Source organism: Chelonoidis abingdonii, chromosome 5 (genome assembly GCF_003597395.2).
Source record: "Chelonoidis abingdonii isolate Lonesome George chromosome 5, CheloAbing_2.0, whole genome shotgun sequence".
NCBI classification, from domain to species: Eukaryota; Metazoa; Chordata; order Testudines; family Testudinidae; genus Chelonoidis; species Chelonoidis abingdonii.
Window position 1 is genome coordinate 115,369,272 of NC_133773.1, and position 23,745 is coordinate 115,393,016.

At 37.8% G+C, this 23,745-nt stretch overlaps 1 protein-coding gene across 1 annotated transcript in view; it reads left to right on the forward strand.

Moving 5' to 3' along the window:
• TAPT1 (transmembrane anterior posterior transformation 1) overlaps positions 1-23,745 on the forward strand; it is a 101,269-nt gene that overhangs the window by 27,162 nt on the left and 50,362 nt on the right. Inside the window, 1 exon segment of the mRNA XM_032773924.2 lies at positions 3,120-3,238. Within this exon segment, the coding sequence (XP_032629815.1) occupies positions 3,120-3,238 (119 nt within the window).

The window sequence follows — 23,745 nt, forward strand, 5'->3', positions numbered from 1 at the left end:
GTATCAAATGCCTTACTAAAGTCTAGGTGTCCCACATCCACCGCTTCTCCCTTATCCACAAGACTCTTTATCCTATCAAAGAAAGCTATCAGATTGGTTTGACACGATTTGTTCTTTACAAATCTATGCTGGCTATTCCCTATCACCTTACCACCTTCCAAGTGTTTGCAGATGATTTCCTTAATTACTTGCTCCATTATCTTTCCTGGCACAGAAGTTAAACTAACTGGTCTGTAGTTTCCTGGGTTGTTTCCATGAACTATTGGAACTCATTTACAAAACTTTTCTTAAACATTACATGAATATATTGTCTCATACTATAGAATTATAATTTATAATCCCTATTCCATGATGAGATACATTGTAGCTCAAAGATATCTTAATTAAAACCATCTTTAGATAGGGTTTTTTCCTCAAAGCATTGTATCAAAAAAAAATACAATTTAAATTTAAAAAAAAAAATCATTGTTTTGTTTTTTCTATTCACCCTGTGAAGGACAGAAGAGGTCTCTTTCGCCTCTTGGTTTGTGGCAGCTGGGTGGATCAGGTCATACGTAGTAGAGGCTGACTAACTGGCAGGTTACCTATGACAGTGGCTATGTCTAAGCTTGGAGTTGGGAGTCTGATTCCCAACTTGATTAGACCTACTCGCACTAGCTGCATTGAGCAAGTGCACTAAAAATAATAGTGTGATGGTTACAGCAGGTGTGGAGTACGGCTAATCACCCCAAGTACATACGCACTGCATCTGGGTGGGTTTGTACTCACAGGGTGCGCCTACGCTGGAATTAGACACCTGCAGCTGGCCCATGCCAGCTGACTCAGATGGAGGGCTCAGGCTAAGGGGATGTTTAATTGTTACAGCCCGAGCTCTTGAACCCTGCCATGTTGCAGGGTCCTAGAGGCTGAGTCCCAGCCCGAGCCTGAATGTCTGCACAGCAGTTAAACAGTTGTTTAGTCGAAGCCCCATGAGTCCAAGTCAGCTGCGTGTTTTTAATTGCAGTGTAGACATACCATGGGTGGCTAGTCTGTGCCTGGGGCCATGCTGTTGTGGCGATGCTATGGTTTTTAGCACTCTGGCTTTAAGAGCTTGTATCAGTATGTCGGCTCGAGTTGGGAATTCTCTCTCTCCTTCCCCCCGCCCACCAGTTCCAAGTGTAGACGTAGCCCATGTGTTAGTGCAGATTCTAGAGCTTATGTTTGAGGATTCAGTTTAAAGAAGTAGGAATTTCAACTTTGGAAGCTACACATGGGGGCTGAAAAGGGGTGAAACTTACTGAGAAGGGAGAAAATGAATTCCTGACTGGTTGTCATCTTGCCTGAATTTTAATTTATTCAGTCTCCAGTTAGAAAGGCACAACGATAAATTTAAATTTGTTATACTTTGAACCATTGCTTTATAGAAAGAATAGGCAGGAATGAACTTTTCCCTTTCAAACTGTGACTTGCCACACAATCGCAAGCCCATGAGGTCCGTTTAGCCTTTTTCAGGATTCAGTTTAGTGAACGTTTTGTCACCAGAAAGGAGTACATAAAAGCAGCTGGAAAGATCCCTGTAGATTACTGACAGGAGAACGTCTGCTTTAAGGTGTATCCACCAGAACCAAACACATTTCTCCCTAGCACAGTTCTTCAAACTTGGCTTAATATATAATTCTTATGAAGAGCTGCAGAGCAAGCAGTGTGTATAGCTTTAGTAGCCTTGAAGTTGTGAAATACTGAAAGTGGGCAAGTCTGGGAAAGAGTGCACTAAACTAGATGGTCGTGAGCAGTGAGTCTCTGTATACATAGAGACTTGATGACACTTGCTACTGTGGATTCTCAGCACAAAGTTTTGAAATGGTTGTAACTTTGGTAAATCAAAACCAAATATTTTTCCACTTTCAACGAAGGCTTTAGGGTTCCCATGAGAATTGTCCATACCAAGTTACGTTACAGACATCAGATATTTTTACTATTGCTCTGTACTTAAATCAAGTAAGTGGTTACAGCTTGAAATGAAAGTGTATGTGATTTGATCTTTTTACCTCAAAAGTGGCAGAAGCCATTTAATGTTAAACAGATGGAAAATATGGGTTTACATTTTTCAGGCACTAATTGCACCTGTAAAAATGGAGATGGGACTTCATCCTTTTTGCAAAATTTTACCTAGTTTGCTTATTTCACAACCCCTAAACGCTTAACAATTTCCTGCCCAGCTGACAAAACATTTAGCTTTCTCCCTGACAGTTTCTACAGTAGATATTCATTGACTGTTCAAAAATCTGCACATAATTGAAATTAATACCCAAAAATGAGACACTTTACCAATTGGATTATTCATTTGCATCTTTAATTCAGTAAGATCCATTTTTTTAAAGTTTACCTGAGTTTGTCACGGGCTTTCCAGGCTGCCTTATTTATGGAATCTACATCCACTTAGTTACCACAGAGTACCTATGAACTTGGCTGGGGGAGGAAAAGCTGTCTTCCAACCTAAAGTATCTTGTGTGCTAACGTACACCCAGTTTATAGGTTTTGTTACCTTTAATTTAAAAGATTAACTTCCTAAATAAGTTCTCTCCCATAAGATTGGACAAGAAAACGCAGTGATACCCCTCAAAGAAAATTAACATTGACCCTGGCCTGATATGGTAGACCAATATTTCAAAAATTGAATTTTTATCTGTATATTTCATAGTGATGGGAAATAATTATTTGTAAAAGACAAACACATTAAAAAGAATATCTGCCAAAGATGACTACTTTTATATTTTAAGACCTAAAAACTTCAACTTGAATTGTGTAACCTTAGTGGAAGTGAGAGCTGGTGATGTGAAGCTTCATCCAAGGGCAGTTCACCTGTTGAATAAACATTGAGACTAGTGAGCTGCGGAAGCCTGCAAAGCTTCTGCATTTGGACCTCATGGAACAGAATACTTGCTGAATAGATTTCCAAGTTTACCGCATGTTGCTTCCTACAGTTCAGCTGTGTAAATAAATGGAAGTATTGTGCATAACTGGGTTTTACTATTTTATGTTTTTGTTGACTAAGGTCCTATATGTGCAATTATTACAATATAAACAGTTGTGTAAAAGGGATGACATGTTTGTCTTTTTGTTTTGTTTTTATAATCTAGTTGATGTTTTTTGGAATCTTTTTGTGCCTGGATGCTTTTCTCTATGTGTTCACTCTGCTTCCTTTGCGAATTTTTCTGGCATTGTTCCGGTTCATCACTCTGCCTTGCTATGGCTTACGGTAAGTTTTTGTTTTGTTTTTAAAGAAATAAAATATTACTATCTTTAAATAATATTTCAGCTACATGGTTAACTTTTTGTTATTGGCCTATTTAATATTATTGCCCTTTTGGCTTAGACTCGTGTTGTAATGAATTTTAGTGTTGTGAACAGAAGGTCTCATTTAAACCTATCGAAACAGAAAAAAGTCAAATTAATCTTAACACTCATCACTAACTAACCCCTGTATTTGCCCCACATGTTGCCTATAACATCATGCAAACACTTTTTTTTTTTTTAAAGGGTTGAATTAAATAGCCCTTTTAATTCAGTTCTTGTTGATGGGCACATTGATACATTGTGGCTTTGCGTTGAAATAAACACTTTGCTGTGAAATCAAAGGTAACCCTTTTGCCTATGAAAAAAGCATAATTTTACTTCAATAAGGAAGTCAATTCTGGATGGCGTGGGTACCTTACTTCAACAACCAGGGGTGCGCATACCCCTGGGGCTATGTAGAGGCCTTCCTGGGGTACATCAACTCATCTAGAGAATTGTCTAGTTCAGAGGTCAGCAACCTATAGCGCACGTGCCGATTTTTTAATGGTACGCTGCTGTCTGCCAGGGTCCCAGCTGCTGGCCCCACTCAGCCGCTGCCAAACCCCGAGGCAGTGGGCTGGGCGGGGCCTGCGGCTGGGACCCTGGCAGGCAGCAGCATGCCATTAAAAATCCTGCCCAGCCCAGCCTGCTCTTCTCTGTCCCCGCCCACCGCTCTCTCCTGCGGGGGCAGAAGCTTGGTCCTGCCAGCTGCTGCTGCAGGGCAGCCTCCACCGGCAGCCAAGCTCCCTCTTCCCCTGCCTCTTCCTCCAGCGTGCTGGCTTCCCTCCTCCTCTCTCTCATTGTGGCTGAGCAGTGCTGGCCCTGGAGAGGGAGGGGGAGAAGCGGAGCCGGAACCGCAGCTGAAGCATGATTGCTACTGCTCCAGAGAAGAGGCGGGGATGAGGCTTTGGGGAAGGAGAGTGGAATCAGGGCATACCCCTCCAGCACCCTGCCATGAGCCACTCAGGGCAGGGGGCTGGGGTGTGGGCTGGAGTCGTGGGGATGCTCCCAGCCCCCTGCCCTGACTCCTGAACCCCCCCCAGGCCCCTGCCCTCACTCCTAACCCCCCCCCATTCCCAATCCTGACTCTGCACCCGCTGCACATACCCAGCTTCCCCACTCTTCCATCCCTGATCCTGCACCCCTCACTCCCCCCACTCTCCATTGCCCTGACTCATACATCCTCACACACTTACCCACCCTCCACATTCCCGTCCTGCACCCCTCACACCAATATGGAAACTGTCCAGGTAATCCACACCCAAACTCTTGCCCAAAACCCCGACCCCCTTCCCTCATTCTAGCTCCTGACTGGCCAGACCCTACCACTCCAACCCCAGCCCTGGCTCAGGCACTCCACCGTCCCAGCTTCAGTGCAGAGAGAGGGAAGAGAATGGCCTTAAAACTAGGGAGGAAGGAGGTACCCACACGCCCTGGCTCGCAGTGGTGACGGACCCCAGCGCAGGGCAGAGCCCTCAGCACTGCCAGTGGGTCCTGGCCCCAGCCCCGCTCAGCCCTACTGCCGGCCTAGGTACATGAACGGGCAAATCACATTTTAATTTAATTAAATGACTTAAAACATTTGAAAACCTTGTTACTTTACATACCAACATAGTTTAGTGTTATAATATAGACTTACAGAGAGACCTTCTAAACAAAGTTAAAATTGTTACTGGCGCACGAAACCTTAAAATTAAAGTGTGAATACATGAAGACTTCAGCACACCAGTCTGGAAAGGTTGACGACCCCTGATCAGTTACAACAGTTACATAAAAACTACTGATCCAAGTCATTACAAACTAAAATTTCATTCAGATGCTTGTTTATACTGCTCTATTATACTTTACACCAAAATGTAAGTACCAGTATTATTCATGTTAATATTTTTTGTTATATGGTAAAATGAGACATAAACAATTTCGAGTACACTATTGTGCTGTGCATCTTTGTATTTTTGTTCTGTTTTTTTTTGTAAGCGAGTAGTTTTAAGTGAAGCTAACTTGGGGACACAGACAGAATCCTACTCCTTGAACGTGTACAGTTAGTCTGAAAGGGTGAGAGCACTGCTCTTATAAAATTATTTAAGGAACCTGACTGATTTGGGGATTGGTAATGAGTATAGAGACTTTCACTCCTAGATCAATAGTTCTGATTGTTAATGCGTAAAAGTTATTACCATCTGATAGCGTTGGTTTTTGGGTTTTTTTTTTTTTGCCTCTCTGCTGAGAGAACAAAGAGTGAATGGATGCAGGCCTGTCCAGAGAAACATGGAGCCTTGGTACATCGTGCTCACTGGGGCCCCTCCCTCTCCTTTTTCACTTTGTTTACACAGAAGTTATTGCTCTTTTGGTGTGGCTCCTGATCCCAGGGCCCTGATACAATTGTCCCCCATTCCCCCATCCTGCTGCAAACCCTGAATGGATGCATAGATTAAATTTAGTTTAATCCTGAAAAGAGAGTATCTCCATTTAGACTTTATGCAAACCCTTAAGAGATTGCAGTACTGGTGCCTATGCTGTAATATTTATTTGAATTAATAGAATATTGTGTGGCTGCAGTCTGCACTTCATAAGCACTGTGTTGACCTAATAATAAAAAGGCAGGTTGTATTTGTATTCTGTAGACAATGTTTTATGGGTTTGAAATCTTTTATTTTAGAACATACCATTTTAACAGAGGGAAGACTAGTGTGTTTACATGACAAAGACCACCGTAGCTGTAAAACATCTTCTTCTTTGTGTTGTGAAATTTGTGTACCCAAATTTGGGATATGTTTAAAGCTATTAAAAATGGACACTAGATGGCAGCCTTTGGTGTATTTTATCTTGATGTTTCATGAGATTAATCTGGGAGTTTTTCATAATACAAAACAAAGATTTTCTTACCATGTACATCTATAGTAGAGCACAGTACTACAGTTTATCAATTTTAACTTGTTTCTTCATCACCAATTAAACAACATCCATACAGATTCTTACAAGAGGAGATGTAATCACCAAAGTATTAAAATGCGGTTCAACTCTAAAACTGTAATTTAAAAATGGCATTGTGGGGATTTATTGTTTCAGTTACTTCCTTTCTTTTTCATAGTTTACAAGTAAAATGTCTTCCTTGATGCTAGCCTGGGATCAGGAAAACAAGTCTCTTCTGCTATGCATAATAATCTGTAATAAATATCTATAGGCTAAACATTGATTTTTAGATGCATGTTGGCAACCCCAGTGTCTTCAGTCAGATTTTACAGGTGTAGCCAAGAGCCAGTAATTTAACAATTTGGTCCACTAATTTAACTTTCTTTTTTAATGTATGAGCCAGAATCCAACTTATTTTGGCTATACAGGGCTAAAAAGAACGTAGTAGTGAAAACCTTCTTTGTTGCTAATATCAACAGCTATGGTTTCATTATACCTAAGGAACAGATCTTTTCAGTGAGTAAGTTCAGTTTTGTTCAATCATTTTTCAAAACAGCTTCACTCGGAAAGCACCTTTCCAAATACATTTAGGTAGGTAGACTCTTCATTAGAGTAGATTATCGTACATTGTCTAATTCATAGATGTTTTAAATGTGGTGATTTTATATAATGTTCACACTTAATTCATGTTTACAATACACTGTAATTTTGTTTAGCATGACATCATGATGCTGTTCCTAGGCATTCTGAGTTCTCCATTTTACTTTGGTTATTTAATAACCACTGATTTGATTTGGTATAGCGAAAAATAAAACTTGGACTTTGATTGCCAAAGTTATCAGTATACACTTATGTATAGCTAAATACCATGTCAGTAAGTAAAGCATATCTGTAATTACTGAAGTTATTGACAAAGCAAATGGCTGATTAACTTTCTCTTCCTCACACAGTTCAAGTTGGTGTTCTCCCCTTTGGTTGGAAAGATTTGACTAGGTCTTCCTTGTAGCTGTAACCTGTAACATCGCATTCCATTCTGTATAGTAAATAAAAGTGCTCCTCCTTTCACTTGGGCTTTTTTCTCAAGATCTCATTAGAGAAGTTGATTAGCGTTCTGTCTCCCTTCTCCTTTTGCTCTTCATTTATTCTATTTCCTTGTAACTTTACTGTTCTTTATAAAATAGAAAGAGATTGTATTTCCCTTCCTTTTTTCTTGGAAGGACTTAAAGCTTTTTCTTTAATGTTGGGCTAATCTGTATTCATGCTGCTTGAATGCAAAGAGGGAACTGCACATAGGTTTCTTATATGTATATTTTAATATCCCCATGAAACAAATTAGCTGAACAAAGAGATTCCTAGATCTAGGATAAATTTCCTGTCGCTATTCTACTTGCATATTGTCAGGTTTTGACATACCTACTTTACAGGTGAGAAAATACAAGCTCTTCAACAATTTGACCACTAAGTCATTTCTTTGGTCTAGATCTGTTGTGCAAATTCCAGTCCATTATATTTGTTAGAGCAACATTTAATGTTAACATCGATAGCTATATCTTCACAGATGCCCCAAATTACTGAGGCTACAGCTTATCTACAGTACATTAGTAGCTGGAGCAATTCAAGAGTCTGTCACTAAGTGTAAACTGCCTGTCAATCTTGCACAGCAAAACTGGCAGGACTTTGGTGCTGTTTCACTTGGGAGTGAGTGATAGTGTGTATTCTGGTAGTTTGGCAGGCCTAATTTCCTTTAGTAGATGGTCCAAACATAGAGTGGGTGTCTCTAAAGATTTGACAAACAGTTTAGGAAGTTAAGTAGAATTAGTAAGGCAATCTTATGAAACTCTTAAATAATTCCAGTATGTGTTCCTCCAGGAAGGAAAAAATTCTTCTAAATTCAGTAAATCTTTTTTTTTTTTTTGCTATACTTACTACACCTCTACCTCGATATAACGCTGTCCTTGGGAGCCAAAAAAATCTTACGATGTTATAGGTGAAACCACGTTATATCAAACTTGCTTGATCCAGCAGAGTTTGCAGCCCCGCCCCCCGGAGCACTGCTTTCCCACATTATATCTGAATTCGTGTTATATCGGGTCACATTATATCAAGGTAGAGGTGTATTAACTAAATTCAGTGTACTAACCAAGATATTCTTCAACCATTCAATCATGCTATGCTGAAACACTAGTTCTGAAAATTTGTTGGAATAAATCTCTTAAGATACTTCTCAAGAGTAAATTCTTGAACTGTACTTCTGAGAAAAGTACTAGATGTTTCCTTGACAATTGAACCAGATATGATTAGTTTAGACAACAGATTTCTTAAGCATCTTAATCTTTTGCTTGTAGAATTTTATAAGGATATTGATCTTTTATTTTCAGCCTTGCATAGCTAAAGGCCCATGAAGAAATGATAGCAAGATCTTTGTTCATAATAATATTAGTACAAAGAGTCATAGGATGAAGTCTTAAAATTGCACATTATCCAAGGCAGCTTCTTAGATATTCGGACTAAAGAGAATCCTATCCAGTAAAACTAATCCTATAATTAAGCCATAAAATGAATAAAAACTAGATTAAATTACATCTTTGTTCTTTCCTGAAAGTGAGCTTTTTCTGTAATCTCAGACTTTTTTTTTAAAGCAGCATTCTAGAAAATAATGAACTAGATTATAAATTTTCTTATATGGGAAGAAATGTCAGTATCTAAATAGTAAGTCCTTGGAGTGTTCCCCTAAAATGTTCAGACTTGTTCTGTTATGTGGAAATCAACAGATTTATCTTTTAAATACACTTGGCATACAGGGTATGTTGTTGCTCTGCTCATTTCTTCCTAAAAGGAATAAGTAGAACTATGTCCAATTATAATAAATTTAGTTCCCTTCTAGGCCTAGTTGTAGTGGCTATAACTATAAAATTCCCCCTTACCCTTGTTGGGTTTCAGTCCTTTCAGTAGGAAATAAACAAATGTTACTGCTTTACTTCCAAGAAAGAACTATAGCAGAGAGAACCGTCTAGAAAAACCAAACATACTTTTCCTCTATGGATCTCGTTACTTTGTCATTGTCAGACCTTTTTAAAAAAGTAAATTGGTGTTTCCGTTACATACAGACTTAATCCCCAGCTGTTTGGTTGATTTTTTTTTTTTATTTTGATTTTGATTTTTTTTTGGAAGGGTGTTTTTTGTGCTAAGGACTAGTTCCAGCCTTTGTACTCACACAGATTCTTCACTGTCTGATGAAATCACTGAGAAGGCAAATGTATGTCTTCTTTCATCAGGATATATTCTAATTTATTGCTTCTAAACAAAAAACCAAAACCCTGTCCATGTGCTTTCTGTGTATGCTACCTTAGGAAAGCTTATCAGTGTCAGTGGAGACGTCCATCTTTCCTTTCCATAACTACGTAGTGTAGCGACATTACAACCTTCTCTCTTTCTTTCTCTCTTGTAAATCAGACTGAAGGGAAGAGCACTTTCACTTCCTTTATAGGATGGAATGTGGTGTCACAGGGAACTTCTCCATGGTGAGTAAATCCTGATTTTCCTTTTATGCTATCAACCAAATTCACATCTACTTGTGTTCAGTAGACTGACTGATCGCAATATATAAATGGACAACATAGGTAGATTATTAATTAACATTCCTAGATAAAAAGTCTGGTGCTTATTATACATTGCCCACAGATGTATGGCTCTTTATAGGAAAACATAAAGGCTATCCCTTGCTGTAAGTAATAGACTTGTGTAAGTCACATAAGACTCACATAATAGTCTTATGTGACTTTTGGCTATGGAAACATAGTTTGATATTAAAAATCACTAGGTTTTAAAAATGTTGTAGGTACAGTGCATGTGCACCACTTCAACCAACATATAAAATATTCTTAACATCATCGCCGTTGCTCTGTTTTGATTAATTATCTAGCATAGCACATGGTCTGTTTTTACTTTGTATTGTAATACATTGTATTCCGAATGCTTCTCTGCACCATCATATTTTTGCTTGTACTTTTATTTTTTAACCAAATTTTATAATTAAAACTACAGGAGATTTATAAAACCTGTAACTCAGTTAACAGAGTGAAATTACTTTGTATTTCTGGGTGATCACAAGACCAGTTTTAGTCTCTGGATTTTTGAAAATATATCTGCATTTCATCAGGTATAAAAGACTAAGCTAATGGTTTTGTTTTTGAGAAAGAAAGCTATAGATATTGTGAAAACTTTTTAGACTTATTTGCAAAATAAAATAGACACTTAAAATTTTGCTCTGTTCTTCATTTGTTGACTTAAAATTACTGCTGCTTGTTATTTAAAAAGTAAATGTATTAAGTGATTTTTTTTTTTTTTTTTTGTTCTCACATGAAATCTTATTTTGCATTTATTCTGAGACAGCTCTCATCAGGGCCTAGGAATCAGGTTGGTTTTATATTACATTCTTAGCATGGTCTTGTGCTGTGTTGTTTGCATGTAGTTTTTGTGTTGTTTGAAAAGTGAAGTGCCATTTAATACTGGTAAAGTTATCCCCATTTTGTCCTATATTTCAAATGGAGGTGTATGAGCAATATCCTAATAATAAACCAGTTGAGAAGTGCGCTCACGCACACACCTTTTCCAAAACAAAAACTGACACTGATTTCAGTCTATATAGAGGCATGCTTATAGCAAAGTCATTTTGGTTTTGTTTTCCCTGACATTTTAATTAGTAAAGATATTTTTATGAAAAATAAAAGCATGGTAGCCTGCTCATTCCTATTGGTGCCTCATTTAAAGTCATAATCCTCTAGTGCAGTAATTTTGATATAATTATGATGCTACAAGTGAAGGATTAAGACTTCAGTTGGGGAAAAATATATATTAAGGAGCTAAAAGTTTAACAATCTAGTTTTCATGTAAATATCGTTGGTAGTTATAAAAAAAAAAAAAAAGAGAGAAACAAAAACTACTTTAAATCTGTTAGCCAATAGTTGTTGTTACAAATTGAATGTTCTTGACTTTAAAGAGAGATGTGGTCAATGCTACTGAGGCCCAAACTTAGCGATGATTTATCGTTTTTAAACGTATTCAAGGCTAATGGTTATATTGGAAAGGTGTAATTGATAATATTTGTAAAATTCAATGCAAAAGGATTTTGTTTGCATTGATCCCTGAAAATTCCACACTTTAGTTTTTGTCGACCGACGTTCAACTTTTCTAAGTGTTTTACAATGCATGAGACCAGACATTCATACAACTAACTATCCTGTTGCAATTTCTAAGAACGCTTCTCAGTGAAATGCAATTTAAAGTACGCTAATGTATCCTTAAGCTAAAATTAGATTTTATACACCAAATTCTGGACTTAACTCTAAGGTAGTATTATAAGTAATAAATGTGTTCTTAAACATCTCGACTATCTTGTCAAAAAATTTCACAACAATTCACTCAATTACCTCCAAAGATATTTCTTATTTGTATAATGTAATATGTGTGTATATCTACTTAGGTAATCTTCATTTGTAAATTCACATAACAAGCCTATTGTTGCTCAGTTAGCTACATTATCCAATACGAATCACAGAAATATCAGATTTCTAGGAAGGAATCCTTCTAAGAGGGTCACTAATCTCAACCCTCACTCGCTCAGAGCAGTTGACCTAGTATCACACAATCACAGAATTATCAAAAAATCAGGATAAGTTGCCTTTGGAGCAGGGACTAAGTATAACGGACAAGAGACAGAGATAGGAATATCAACAGACACAGGGATATAGTAAATACAAGAAGTATATTTAATTGATGCAGTACATGAAAGACTTGTGGTGCCTGCAACACTAGCAGTCTCGCTACATGCGCTGTTGATTGTGAGGGGATAGGTAAGGAATAATCCATAATAATAAGGTTGTCTGAACACGTCTCGTTATACAGCCTCTCTTCAGTGCTTATAACTGTCAAATTTTTAACTGCTTAGGTTTGAAATATTCCTATTCTTAGTGTCCTACTTGAGAGGCATTGTTTTGTTTTTTGAAAGTTTGAGCAAGAAATATGGTTCAGGCTGTTTTTCCAGTAACAAGGTTAGTGAAAGAATAAATAGTTTCGCCAGTATTTATTTAAAAAGAAAGTCTAAGCTCTTTTGGAATGGCTCTAGTGCCTCAGCTCTCTGGAACAGTAAGTCAGAATTTGGCAGGGGATCAGTTGGTAGTCATGAAGTCAGAGAGGTGCCTTTTGCTTTCCCTGTGGAGTAGCACCCAGAGTTGACTGAATATATTGACTGAAAACTAAGTGTTTGAACATTCTGACTATACCTGAACCTCTCGTCTTTGAAGCAGCACACAGGAAACTCTGGAGAAACATAGCAAAACAAATATTGCTTACTGTCAACTTAATGTCCTTGATGGTGGATGGTATACTAGTCTGGGATCCAAGTGACTCAACTTTAGCCCCACTTTTTCTACTATGAGAAAATATTCAGTAATATTTGTCTGTATTTGGAGGAACCTGGGTTTGCTTTTTTCTATATAAGGTTTCAGGAATGTAGTCTGAAACCTAAATGTGGGTCAGTGTGAAGCACTGGAAGCCGTTACAGGTGTGGTTCAGAACTCTTTTTGTTCAGAATATCACTAGGTTGAATCATTACTGAGTTTAGTGGTCTGTCACATCCACTTTTTAAGTCTTCAACCATTTTGATGATATGATTACTTTCCATGTGCAGGTATCAGAGGGGTAGCCGTGTTAGTCTGGATCTGTAAAAGCAGCAGAGAATCCTGTGGCCCTTATAGACTAACACGTTTTGGAGCAGCTTTCGTGGGTGAATACCCACTTCGTCAGACGCAGGTAGTGGAAATTTCCAGGTGGAGGTATATATATGCTAGCAAAGCAAGCTAGAGATAACGAGGTTAGTTCAATCAGGGAGGATGAGGCCCTGTTCAGCAGTAGAGGTGTGAAAACCAAGGGAAGAGAAACTGGTTCTGTAATTGGCAAGCCATTCACAGTCTTTGTTTAGTCCTGAGCTGATGGTGTCAAATTTGCAGATGAACTGAAGCTCAGCAGTTTCTCTTTGAAGTCTGGTCCTGAAGTTCTTTTGCTGCAGGATGGCCACCTTAAGGTCTGCTATAGTGTGGCCAAGGAGTATGTTAAACAGAATCTGCTAAAGCTAAATATTTTAAAATCAGCAGGTCTAGATTACATGCCCTTAAAGTTTTAAGGGTTGTCTGAGATGCACTCCAGACAGTTGATGATCTTTTGTAAATCTTTAAAAATAGGGAAAGACTGCTATGTTGTTCTCATCTTTAAAAAAGACAAGTAGGATGAACTAGTAATTATGGGCTGATGGATTTTGCATTGATCCTGGGAAAATTATTGCGTCTCAAAACAACCTTTCCTTTAAAAATAAAAAATCAAAGGACAGTAATGTGCCCTTTGAAGTAGTTTAACTTGTCTGATTCTTGGATGTGATTATAACTTCTGTTAATAAAGGTAATTGTGTTGATACTGTATACTTATACTTTTGTAAGGCATTAGACTTGGTAGTTCATAACATTCTGATTTTAAAAAAAAATAGCCCTATGCAAAATCAGTATATACAATACATAATTATCCCTGTATAGTGTCAAAATGACGAACTCATAGAGCTCAAAGCATAATTATTAGCGGGTATGATGTTTTGGGGACGGTTTAACTGTTTGTCACAAACAGGGCTATACAGAGAATAAATTAGTTGCTTCTTTTTTACACTTTCATATATGCAACAGCATGATAAAATTATAAACAGTAATGACATTAAAAGGCAACAAATTTTAAAATTGATAATCAGTTGTTGCATAATTCATAACTCACTGCCAAAGAATATTGAACCAAAAGATAGACTTAGATTAAAGATTACATTTATATAAGACTATTACACTTAAATTAGATATTCATCTGACGAAGTGGGTATTCACCCATAAAAGCTCATGCTCCAAAACGTCTGTTAGTCTATAAGGTGCCCAGGATTCTCTGCTGCTCTTAAATTAGATAAGAATTTTAAAAAGGTAATAAACTTTCTGGAATAAAAACCAATAATTTGCTGCCTAGTATTGGAAAGAAACTTCCCTCCTGAGCATATTACTGAATATTTTTCCATTGCGAGAGTTTATCCTCTGAAGCATTAATCAGTATTTGAGACAACCAGATGCTGGACTAGATGGACAGTTTGACTGGATCAAATATGGCTGTCTGTGTTTTTATGTCATCTGTTTGTATAGTCATGATACATCTTTTTAATTTATAATCTAAAAAATGTAGAAAAGTACCTAGATGTTGCAATTTAATGCAATACAAAGTAAATGTACCATGACATTAGAATTAAGGAGAGAAGATGGACATTTTTTGTGCTTCTGTCCTTTTTGTTTTGCAATCAGTTGTCACCTCTACTGTGTAAGAGCCGCTCGGCCAAGGATATTTTATCCAGATGGCCCTTTACTTACAAACAAACACTGTATATAAGAAACCTGCTGTCTCTTGTGAGCTGATGCTTAAAACACAACAACAGAAAGCCTTCATGTTTATTCTTAGATGTCTTTGTTGCATTCTTGTTTTTAGATTGGCTTTTGTTTTTTTTTTGTGGTGGGGCCCATAGAAGAAATACTGTCAGTTTCTCCTTGGGATAAATTTGGTAATAATCAGTAGCCTGGCTTCTCTTCAAAATATTGATTGGACTGAGTAAAATTGTGAATAAGTTTATTGTATCATTATATTATGGATCCTTTATATGTGGGATAAAGATTGCTAAAAATGCACTAGCCAGATTACAGGTTTTGGATGCCAGAATCTCATCAGCTTTATACATTTAATTGACTTGTGGGTTAGTTATTCTGGATAACAGTAAACAGGGTTTTATTGTGGTTCATTTTACTCATGCCCGACCAATTGTTAAATAACTTTAATGGTACAGCTGTTAGAACAAAGAAGGGTTTGGCAAGGACAGATGGCAATGCGATATGAGCCTGAAGCTATTTTCTTCTCCTAGAATAATGTACAGTACAAATACTGTCGAATCAAATATTCTCTGCAGTTGAAATGCTCCTGAAGTGTGAGCATTTGTAATTTGTTTTCTTCATAATAGTATTTGTATGTTTCTGATTTTTTGCACAAGTTTAGACACTTGGGCTTTGTTTCTCCCAAACAATAGATGGAGACAGAACTCCTTCTTACTGTATGAGATACACGTAAGAAATTTGTTTAGAATAGCATGTGTATAAAACTTGCACATGGTCAAGTCATTGGGTTATGATTGTTTCAAAAATGGAATTTAAAAAAAAAAATTCTGAAGCAAAGAAATTTCCCCCATTAGTTCCTTTTCATTGGTCAAAGATTGTTCATTTTTTATAGTTTTGCATTATATTGCAATAGTCAGGGATGTTTAACTGAGGGCCAGGAAGCAGGTACTCATGTAGGTCTTTAAAAGTGGCTTTTCATATGTCAGAAATATAATCATTTTTAAAAGTTGATAATTTTTTCCCATTAGCTCATATTTAAAGCAAAATAAATTTGAGATTAAATTAAACTTTACATTCTTAACAACTGGAAAGATATATTTAATTGATGTGACATTAACATCACGGTAACCCTTCCTAGACTTTGATGTATTGTCACTATACATCTCTGGCACCACTATATTGTTTTAAGTACCATAACAAAGTGATGAACAAAATAGTTTGATAGGACAAAAACCCCAAATGAAGGTTGGCCTCTTGTGTGCTATTAAGAGGGTAGCCTCACTTACAGCTTTGCTGCCTCGCTAGAGTCCTGAGAGAGATTGAGTTCTTTGGTCTGTACCAACATCTATGGATGTTCAATGGAGAGTGAGCTGGTGAATGCCCCAAGATTATCCTCTTTTGCTGACAAATGGAATCAGCTGGTCTTTCTGATGTGTATCTTTTCGGTTGTCCAGCTTGCAACATGTGGCCCAGAAATAAAAAGCTCTTTCTCATTATCCCTACCTTCCCTTCCCCCCCACCCCCTCAGTAGTTGCTATTTGGGGTGATGGGGCTGTGCCAGGGAGCTTGATACAAACTCAATGTAAGATAAAGTTGTAAGACTTTTTTGCAAATGCAAAAAGTGTTACAGTTCATGGACACTAACATACTATCGCTCATAAACAATAATAAAGTAAAATGAAACTTCTGTGCAGTGGATTATGGAGAAAACAAATTTCTCTTTTCTTCACTGAAGGGAATTAGTTACAGTTTTTAATCAATTTGCATTAAAACTTTGTTACTAATTAGTCCTGTCTGTAATTAAGGTTAAGTATAAGTAGTACAAGTTCAGGATAATCAAATCAGTTATGAAGCCTTGAAATGATTGTGTTGTAATATAATACGCTAAATAGTAGAAAGAGAAAGTAGAACAAAAGGCAAGAATTTTAGTGTTTCCACTGGAATAAAGATCACTTGAAGGACAGCCACGAGCGCACAGTTCATGCATTACTGACTTGTGAGAACATAACAATGGCCATACTGAGTCAGACCAGTTGTCCGTCTCGACCAGTATCCTGTCTTCCAACAATAGCCAGTGCTAGGTGCTTCAGAGGGAATGAATAGAACAGATAATCATCAAGCGATCCATCCTGTTGCCCATTCCCAGCTTCTGGCAAAACCAAGGCTAGGGATACAATCCCTGCTAACCTGGCTAATAGCCCTCGATGGACCTATTCTCCATGAATTTATCTCGTTCTTTTTTTAACCCTGTTATAGTCTTGGCCTTCACAACATCATCTGGCGAGGAGCTCTACAGGTTGACTGTGTGCTGTGTGAAGGAATATTTTCTTTTGTTTGTTTTAAACCTGCTGCCTATTAATTTCATTTGGTGACCCCTAGTTCTTGTGTTTATGAGAAGGAGTAAATAACACTTCCTTATTTACTTTCTCCATACCAGTCATGATTTTATAGACCTCTATAAAACCTCTTCCCCTCCCCCCAGTCGTGTCTTTTTCAAGCTGAAAAGTCAAAGTCTTCTTAACCTTTCCTCATATGGCAGCCATTCCGTACTCCTAATCATTTTTGTTGCCCTTTTCTGAAACTTTTTCAATTCCAATGTATCTTTTTTGAGATGAGGTCACCACAAGATGTGGGCATACCACAGAGTTCTATACAGGCAATATGATATTTTGTGTCTAGTTATTTATCCCTTTCTTAATTATTCCCAACGTTCTGTTCACTTTTTTGACTGCTGCTGCACATTAAGTGGATGTTTTCAGAGAACTATCTACAGTGACTCCAAGATCTCTTTCTTGAGTGGTAACAGCTAATTTAGACACCATCATTTTATATGTATAGTTGAGATTATATTTTCCAGTGTGCATTACTTCGCATTTATCATTGAATTTCATGTGCTAATTTGTTGCCTAGTCAGCCAGTTTTGTGAGGTCTCTTTGTGACTCTTTGCAGTCTGTTTTGGATTTAACTATCTTGAGTAGCTTTGTATCATTTTCAGATTTTGCCACCTCAGTGTTTATTCCTCTTTTCCAGATCATTTATGACTATATTGAATAGGACTGTCCCAGTACAGACCCTTGGGTGACACCACTATTTACTGTCTCCATTCTGAAAACTGACCATTTATTCCTACCCTTTGTTTCCTATCTCTTAACCAGGTACTCATCCATGAGAGGCGCTTCCCTCTTATGCCATGAGAGTTTACTCTGCTTAAGAGCCTTTGGTGAAGGACCTTGTCAAAGGCTTTCTGAAAATCTAAATTCACTATATCCACTGGATATAGTTAATCACCATTATCCACATGCTTGTTGACCTCAAAGAATTCTGTAGATTTGTGAATGAAGATACAGTAGTTATGACTTAAACCAAGTTTAGCTATATTGCCAGCATATTATAGAAATGTAATTGATTCACAAAAACCACTTACTTCTGGAATCCAGTAAGAGGTTATAGGAAACATCTTGGACAGCAGGCTGTTTGGATATTATCCTACTGGAGCTAGCATGTACCAAACATAACTTTCTTTTAGATGAGCTTGGATTGCACACAGCAACAAACATGCATGCTTGGTTATAGATGCATTTTGAGCATAAGTTTCCGCAGTAGGCTTTCTGTCTATGTGCTGCTGTTCGCCTTTCCCAGCACTGAAGAATATACCAAGGATGGACATACTGTTCAAGAAAAAAAACTATCTTAGCTTAAAATTTGCTCTCCAAGATTGGAATGGTAGTAATTGTGGCCACCTTTTGCTCATAGGCTTCCTATCATGACCATTTTGGTGACTAGAGAAGCTATGAAACTACATACATATACAATCAACGTTCAATTGTCAATTTAAAAAATCCCACCTCCTCCCTCTCGAGGGGATCGGGGAACTGGAAATGGGTAGGCAGGAATCTTTCTGATAATTTCAAAATATGCTTTCCTCTGCTAATCCCCCCAATCTTTTCCCAGGAAAAGCTATGAAACTACATACATATACAATCAACGTTCAATTGTCAATTTAAAAAATCCCACCTCCTCCCTCTCGAGGGGATCGGGGAACTGGAAATGGGTAGGCAGGAATCTTTCTGATAATTTCAAAATATGCTTTCCTCTGCTAATCCCCCCAATCTTTTCCCAGGAAAAGCTATGAAACTACATACATATACAATCAACGTTCAATTGTCAATTTAAAAAATCCCACCTCCTCCCTCTCGAGGGGATCGGGGAACTGGAAATGGGTAGGCAGGAATCTTTCTGATAATTTCAAAATATGCTTTCCTCTGCTAATCCCCTCAATCTTTTCCCAGGAAAATCTAGAGAAAACCTATTGCACCGCTTACTTTGCTAGTAGCTGTGATATCCACTTAATTCACTTCTGTAGTCTACTTATATGGCTACTTGTATTTTTGGGACTGCCTTGACATAGCGGTTCAGCAGACCAGTATAGGAAGCTACTATTCCCTGCTCACTTTTAGCACCTGCTTTAGACATAGGACTGTTGTCAAGTTCCTTTTCCTCGGGAGTAAATGGTGCTGTTGTAGTACATTGGTCATTCTTTTTCTTTCTCAGGAGAAAAATCAGCCATGTATATAAACTCTTCTTTCCTCCTATACGCTGCCCTCTATTTCGTCCTTCACCTGTGATTGGCCAAGCTCTGGGTACACACAGTTGCACTAGATTAACTGAAGATGTGATTTCAAACCACTTCTGTTGAATCGGTGCAATTCTGTGGATGTATACTGTTAGCTTGCCGCTCCACATTTTAGTTCTCAAAACCCATTGCATGCTCAATATTAAAAAGGTCTGAAAGCACCTTTCTGTCACAGTTCAGGGCAACTGAACCTGTATCTCCTCCTTCCTCCCTCCGCCCCCCCGTGGGCCAGCATAGGCTACTCTTAAGCATCTGGCTCCCCAGCTGTCACCTCACTTGGGTGGAGGGACATGTCTCTCTTCCTCCTGACCAGGATATTTTCTGCATGTTTATGCTATGAATTCCTTAGCAAGTCAGACTGCGTCAACAGGCATGCTTTGCATTCTCCTCAGAAGCTACGAACAGCATAATTGCCCATAGTTAACCACACAGCTTTTTCTAAGCAAACACATTTAGTCTTAAAGTGGAAGCATTATAGAGAAAACATATTAAAAACAATAAAAGGACCTGAATGTTAGTAAGTTTTTACCAGAGATCACCCTTAAGTCCAACAGGGGCTCTGGCAGGAGATTAGACCTTCAGATCCCACACTGTGATTACAAGTTCATAGCATCTTTTGCTCAGAACAAGAATATCCATGAGTATGAACGTTGCTGCTTTATACAGATTAGGTCTTTGATCTGCAGAGACTGTGAATAGGTGATAAACCAGACAATGATCCCCTCTTCAGGGTGAAGTTTCAAAAGGTCATAGTCTTGTGTCTAGGATACTGTATATTGTTCAGATAATCCTTTTGAAACTCATAACACTTCCCAGGGTTTACAGTAGTCATGTCTTCCCCTAGTAAGTTGCATACGGTCCCACGATAATACATAAACATTTGCATTTTCAATTCAGTGAACTCTTAAATTAAACCTTCTTGAATCAAGTTTAATTCAGTAAGGTTTGTCCAGGATATTACAGAAATTATACCATATTAATCACACGTTTAAACATGAGTCTCAATTTGAGCATGACTGCTAAATTTCGGGGGAAAATGACTGTTTTACAGTGGTGACAAAAATAGAAGCAAGTGTATTGAGTAAATGAACATTGGAGATATGTGAAATGTATATTGATGGGTAGGTTAAGACAGCACTTTTGTCCCCCAGGTTGCCCTGTGGAAGGTCTTACACTGAAGCAGTTAATTGCATGGATAATACATTTCTCCTATCCCATATTAAATACACAACAGTTCTTGACACTCACCTTCCTTACCTGGATGATTAAATGTGCTAGACAATAATTGTGCTGTGACCTTTTGAACTAGGAATCGTAAATTAGAAATGTAGGGCTGGCAAGGACCTCAAAGTCATCAAGGCCAGCCCTCTGTGCTGAGCCAGAACAAAGTAAACCTAGACTATTCCTGACAGTTGTCTAACCTGTTCTTAAAAACCTCCAATGATGGGGCTTCCACAACCTCCCTTGGAAGCCTATTCCAGTGCTTAACTATCCTTATGTTAGCTTTTCCTAATGTCTAATGTAAATCTCCCTTGCTGAAGATTAAATCTATTTCTTGTTCTGTCTCCAGAGGACATAGGGAACCGTTGTTTACTATCCTCTTCCAAAATGTTAAGGGCTGTTATAAAGACTATCAGGGCCCACCTCAGTCTTCTTCTTTTTTCAAGACTAAACATGCCCAATAGTTATAACTTTTCCTTATAGGTCAGGTTTTCTAAACCATTTGTCATTTTTTTTGCTCTTCTCTGAGCTCTCCAATTTGCCCACATTTTTCTGAAAGTGTGGTGCCCAGAATTGGACACAGTACTCCAGCTGAGGCCTCACCCATTCTGAGTAGAGCGGGACAATTACCTCCCTTGTCATACGTATGACAATCCTGTTAAATGCACCCCAGAATATTAGCCTTCGTTGCAACTGCATCACGTTGTTGATGCATATTCAATTTGTGATGCACAATAGCCCCCAGAGCCTTTTGAGCAGTACAACCATCTAGCCAGTTACTCTGCGTTTTGTAGTTATGGATTTGAGATTTTTCCTTGTTACGTGAAGTACTTTGCACTTTTCTTTACTGAATTTCATCTTGTTGAATTTAGACAAATTCTCCAGTTTGTCAAGGTCATTTTAAATTCTAGTCGGTTCCTCCAAAGTGCTTGCAACCTCTCCCAGCTTCTTGTCATCCACAAATTTTATGAACTCCATTATCCAAGACATGAATGGAAAATATTGAATAATATCAGACCCAAGATAACCCCTGCAGAACCGCACTAAATATGCCCTTCTAGTTTAACAAACCATTGATAACTATTCTTTGAGTACTGTCTTTCAACTAATTGTGCACTCACCTCAGAGTAATTTCATCTAGACCACATTTCTCTAGTTTGCTTATGAGAATGCCATGTAGGACTATGTCAGAGTCCTTACTAAAATCAAGATATATCATATCTACTGCTTCCCTCTTCTCCCCATCTACTAGACCAGTAACTCTGTCTGTCAGTGAAAGAAATTAGGTTGGCTTGGCATGATTTGTTCTTGACAAATCTATTCTGGCTATTACTTATAACCCTATAATCCTCTAGGTACTTGCAAATTGTTTAATTTTTTCCAGTATCTTTCCGGGTATCGAAGTTAGGCTGACTGGTCTGTAATTCCCTGGGTCCTCTTTGTTATCCTTTTTAAAGATAGGTAGTATGTTTGCCATTCTTCAGTCTTCTGGCACCTCACCTGTCTTCCTGGAGTTCTTGAAGATAATACTAACAGTTCCAAGATTGCTTCAGCTAGTTCCTTAAGTACCTTAGGATGTGCCCTGCCAGTTTGAATACATCTAATTTATCTAAATATTCTTGAACCTGTACTTTCCCTGTTTTGGCTTATGCTCCTTCCCCTTGTGTTTAATATTAATTGTGTTGAATATCTGGTAACCATTTCCCTTTTTAGTGAAGACAGAAGCAAAATGGGCATTAAACAGCTCAACATAGGTACATGCAGTTGCTTGGGACAAATATGACACTCTCCTCAAGAGTGTGAATCCATATGAACAGTTGGTTCAAACACTATCAGCCATGTGTTTTTTGCAAGAAATGAGCTTTTATGTAGAACCTGCATTATATTATACTACAGTTGCACGATGCAGTGTTTGGCTGAAAAGAGTGTATCATACCTTAAAATTGAAATGATGCCTACTGTTAACACTGTCTAATTTATATTACAGGAGCAACCAAAAGCACAAATCATGATTGGAATCTTCTTGTGCTAGATTTGTACAAGCACATAAATGACATTGTCCAAACTCCTAAGAGTTTACAGACTAATTCAGGACATAATAAATGAGTGGCCAATTAACAATAGCAGGAGAGAGGGAAGGACGAAAAACAAGGGTATAGTAATGAAAGGATGGGGCTTTTTTAGGCTGACTGTAATTCAAGATTCTAAATAAATAAGTAAATAATCAATTGGAATCATTAAACAATTGTGTGAAGTGTGTGTAAAACACTGCAATGAGTAGATGGGCTTCTGATTTTGTCAGTCCAAGGAGAATGTAGAATTTGCCTACTTCTGTTAAGTAAAGTAATCAGAGACAAGGTAGGTAAGGGGTATTATCTTTTATTGGACCAACTGTGAAATCTTTTACCTCACCTGCCTTGTGTGTGTCATATCCTGGGACCAATGTGGCTTACAATAGTACTGCAAATAAATAAAGTAATCTGCTGCAATGGAACTGTATACCTTACAAAATTTATGTACACTTAACCCAACATATTCATTGTATTTTTATACCACAATTTTTACTTTGGGAATGTACTAAAATGTAGAGGAGTTTGTCTACATTTTATGTTCTGATAAGGTACCAGTTAAATCTGATTATGGCTCTTCCTTTAAATGTATCACTCATAGCATCTCTGCCATATTTTATAATTTCTACATATAGTGATTTCATTATGTATATGTATCTGTCCAGGCACTTTCTTTCTTGCCAGTAATTTTTTAATTTCCTTAGGCTGGTAGAAAATAAGGTCTTGTTCACACTTGCAAATGTACTGAAATAGCTGTTCCAGAATAATTATTCCAGAGTAGTTATTTTGGTATAATCCCCCATTTACACACTAATTCTTGTATATGAGTGCCTTTTAAATTCATTTATTCCAGAATGAGTAGTCACACAGGGGCTTAGACCAAAATAACTATTCCCGAAAATGTCCAAATGTAGACAACCCTGAAGATAAAGGAACATACTCTGTGTCCAACTTCCAGGCAGTTTCACGTCTACTCCAGCTGGAGCAAAGATGCTTTATCATTCTGGGCTGATCTACACCAGAATTAATGATCATGTTTTAACACTTGTGAATGCATCAGAAAGTTCTAGTGTAGACAAGAATACAGCCATAATAATCATTTTAACTGGTCAAAGTTAACTGTAGTGTTCTTGTATATACT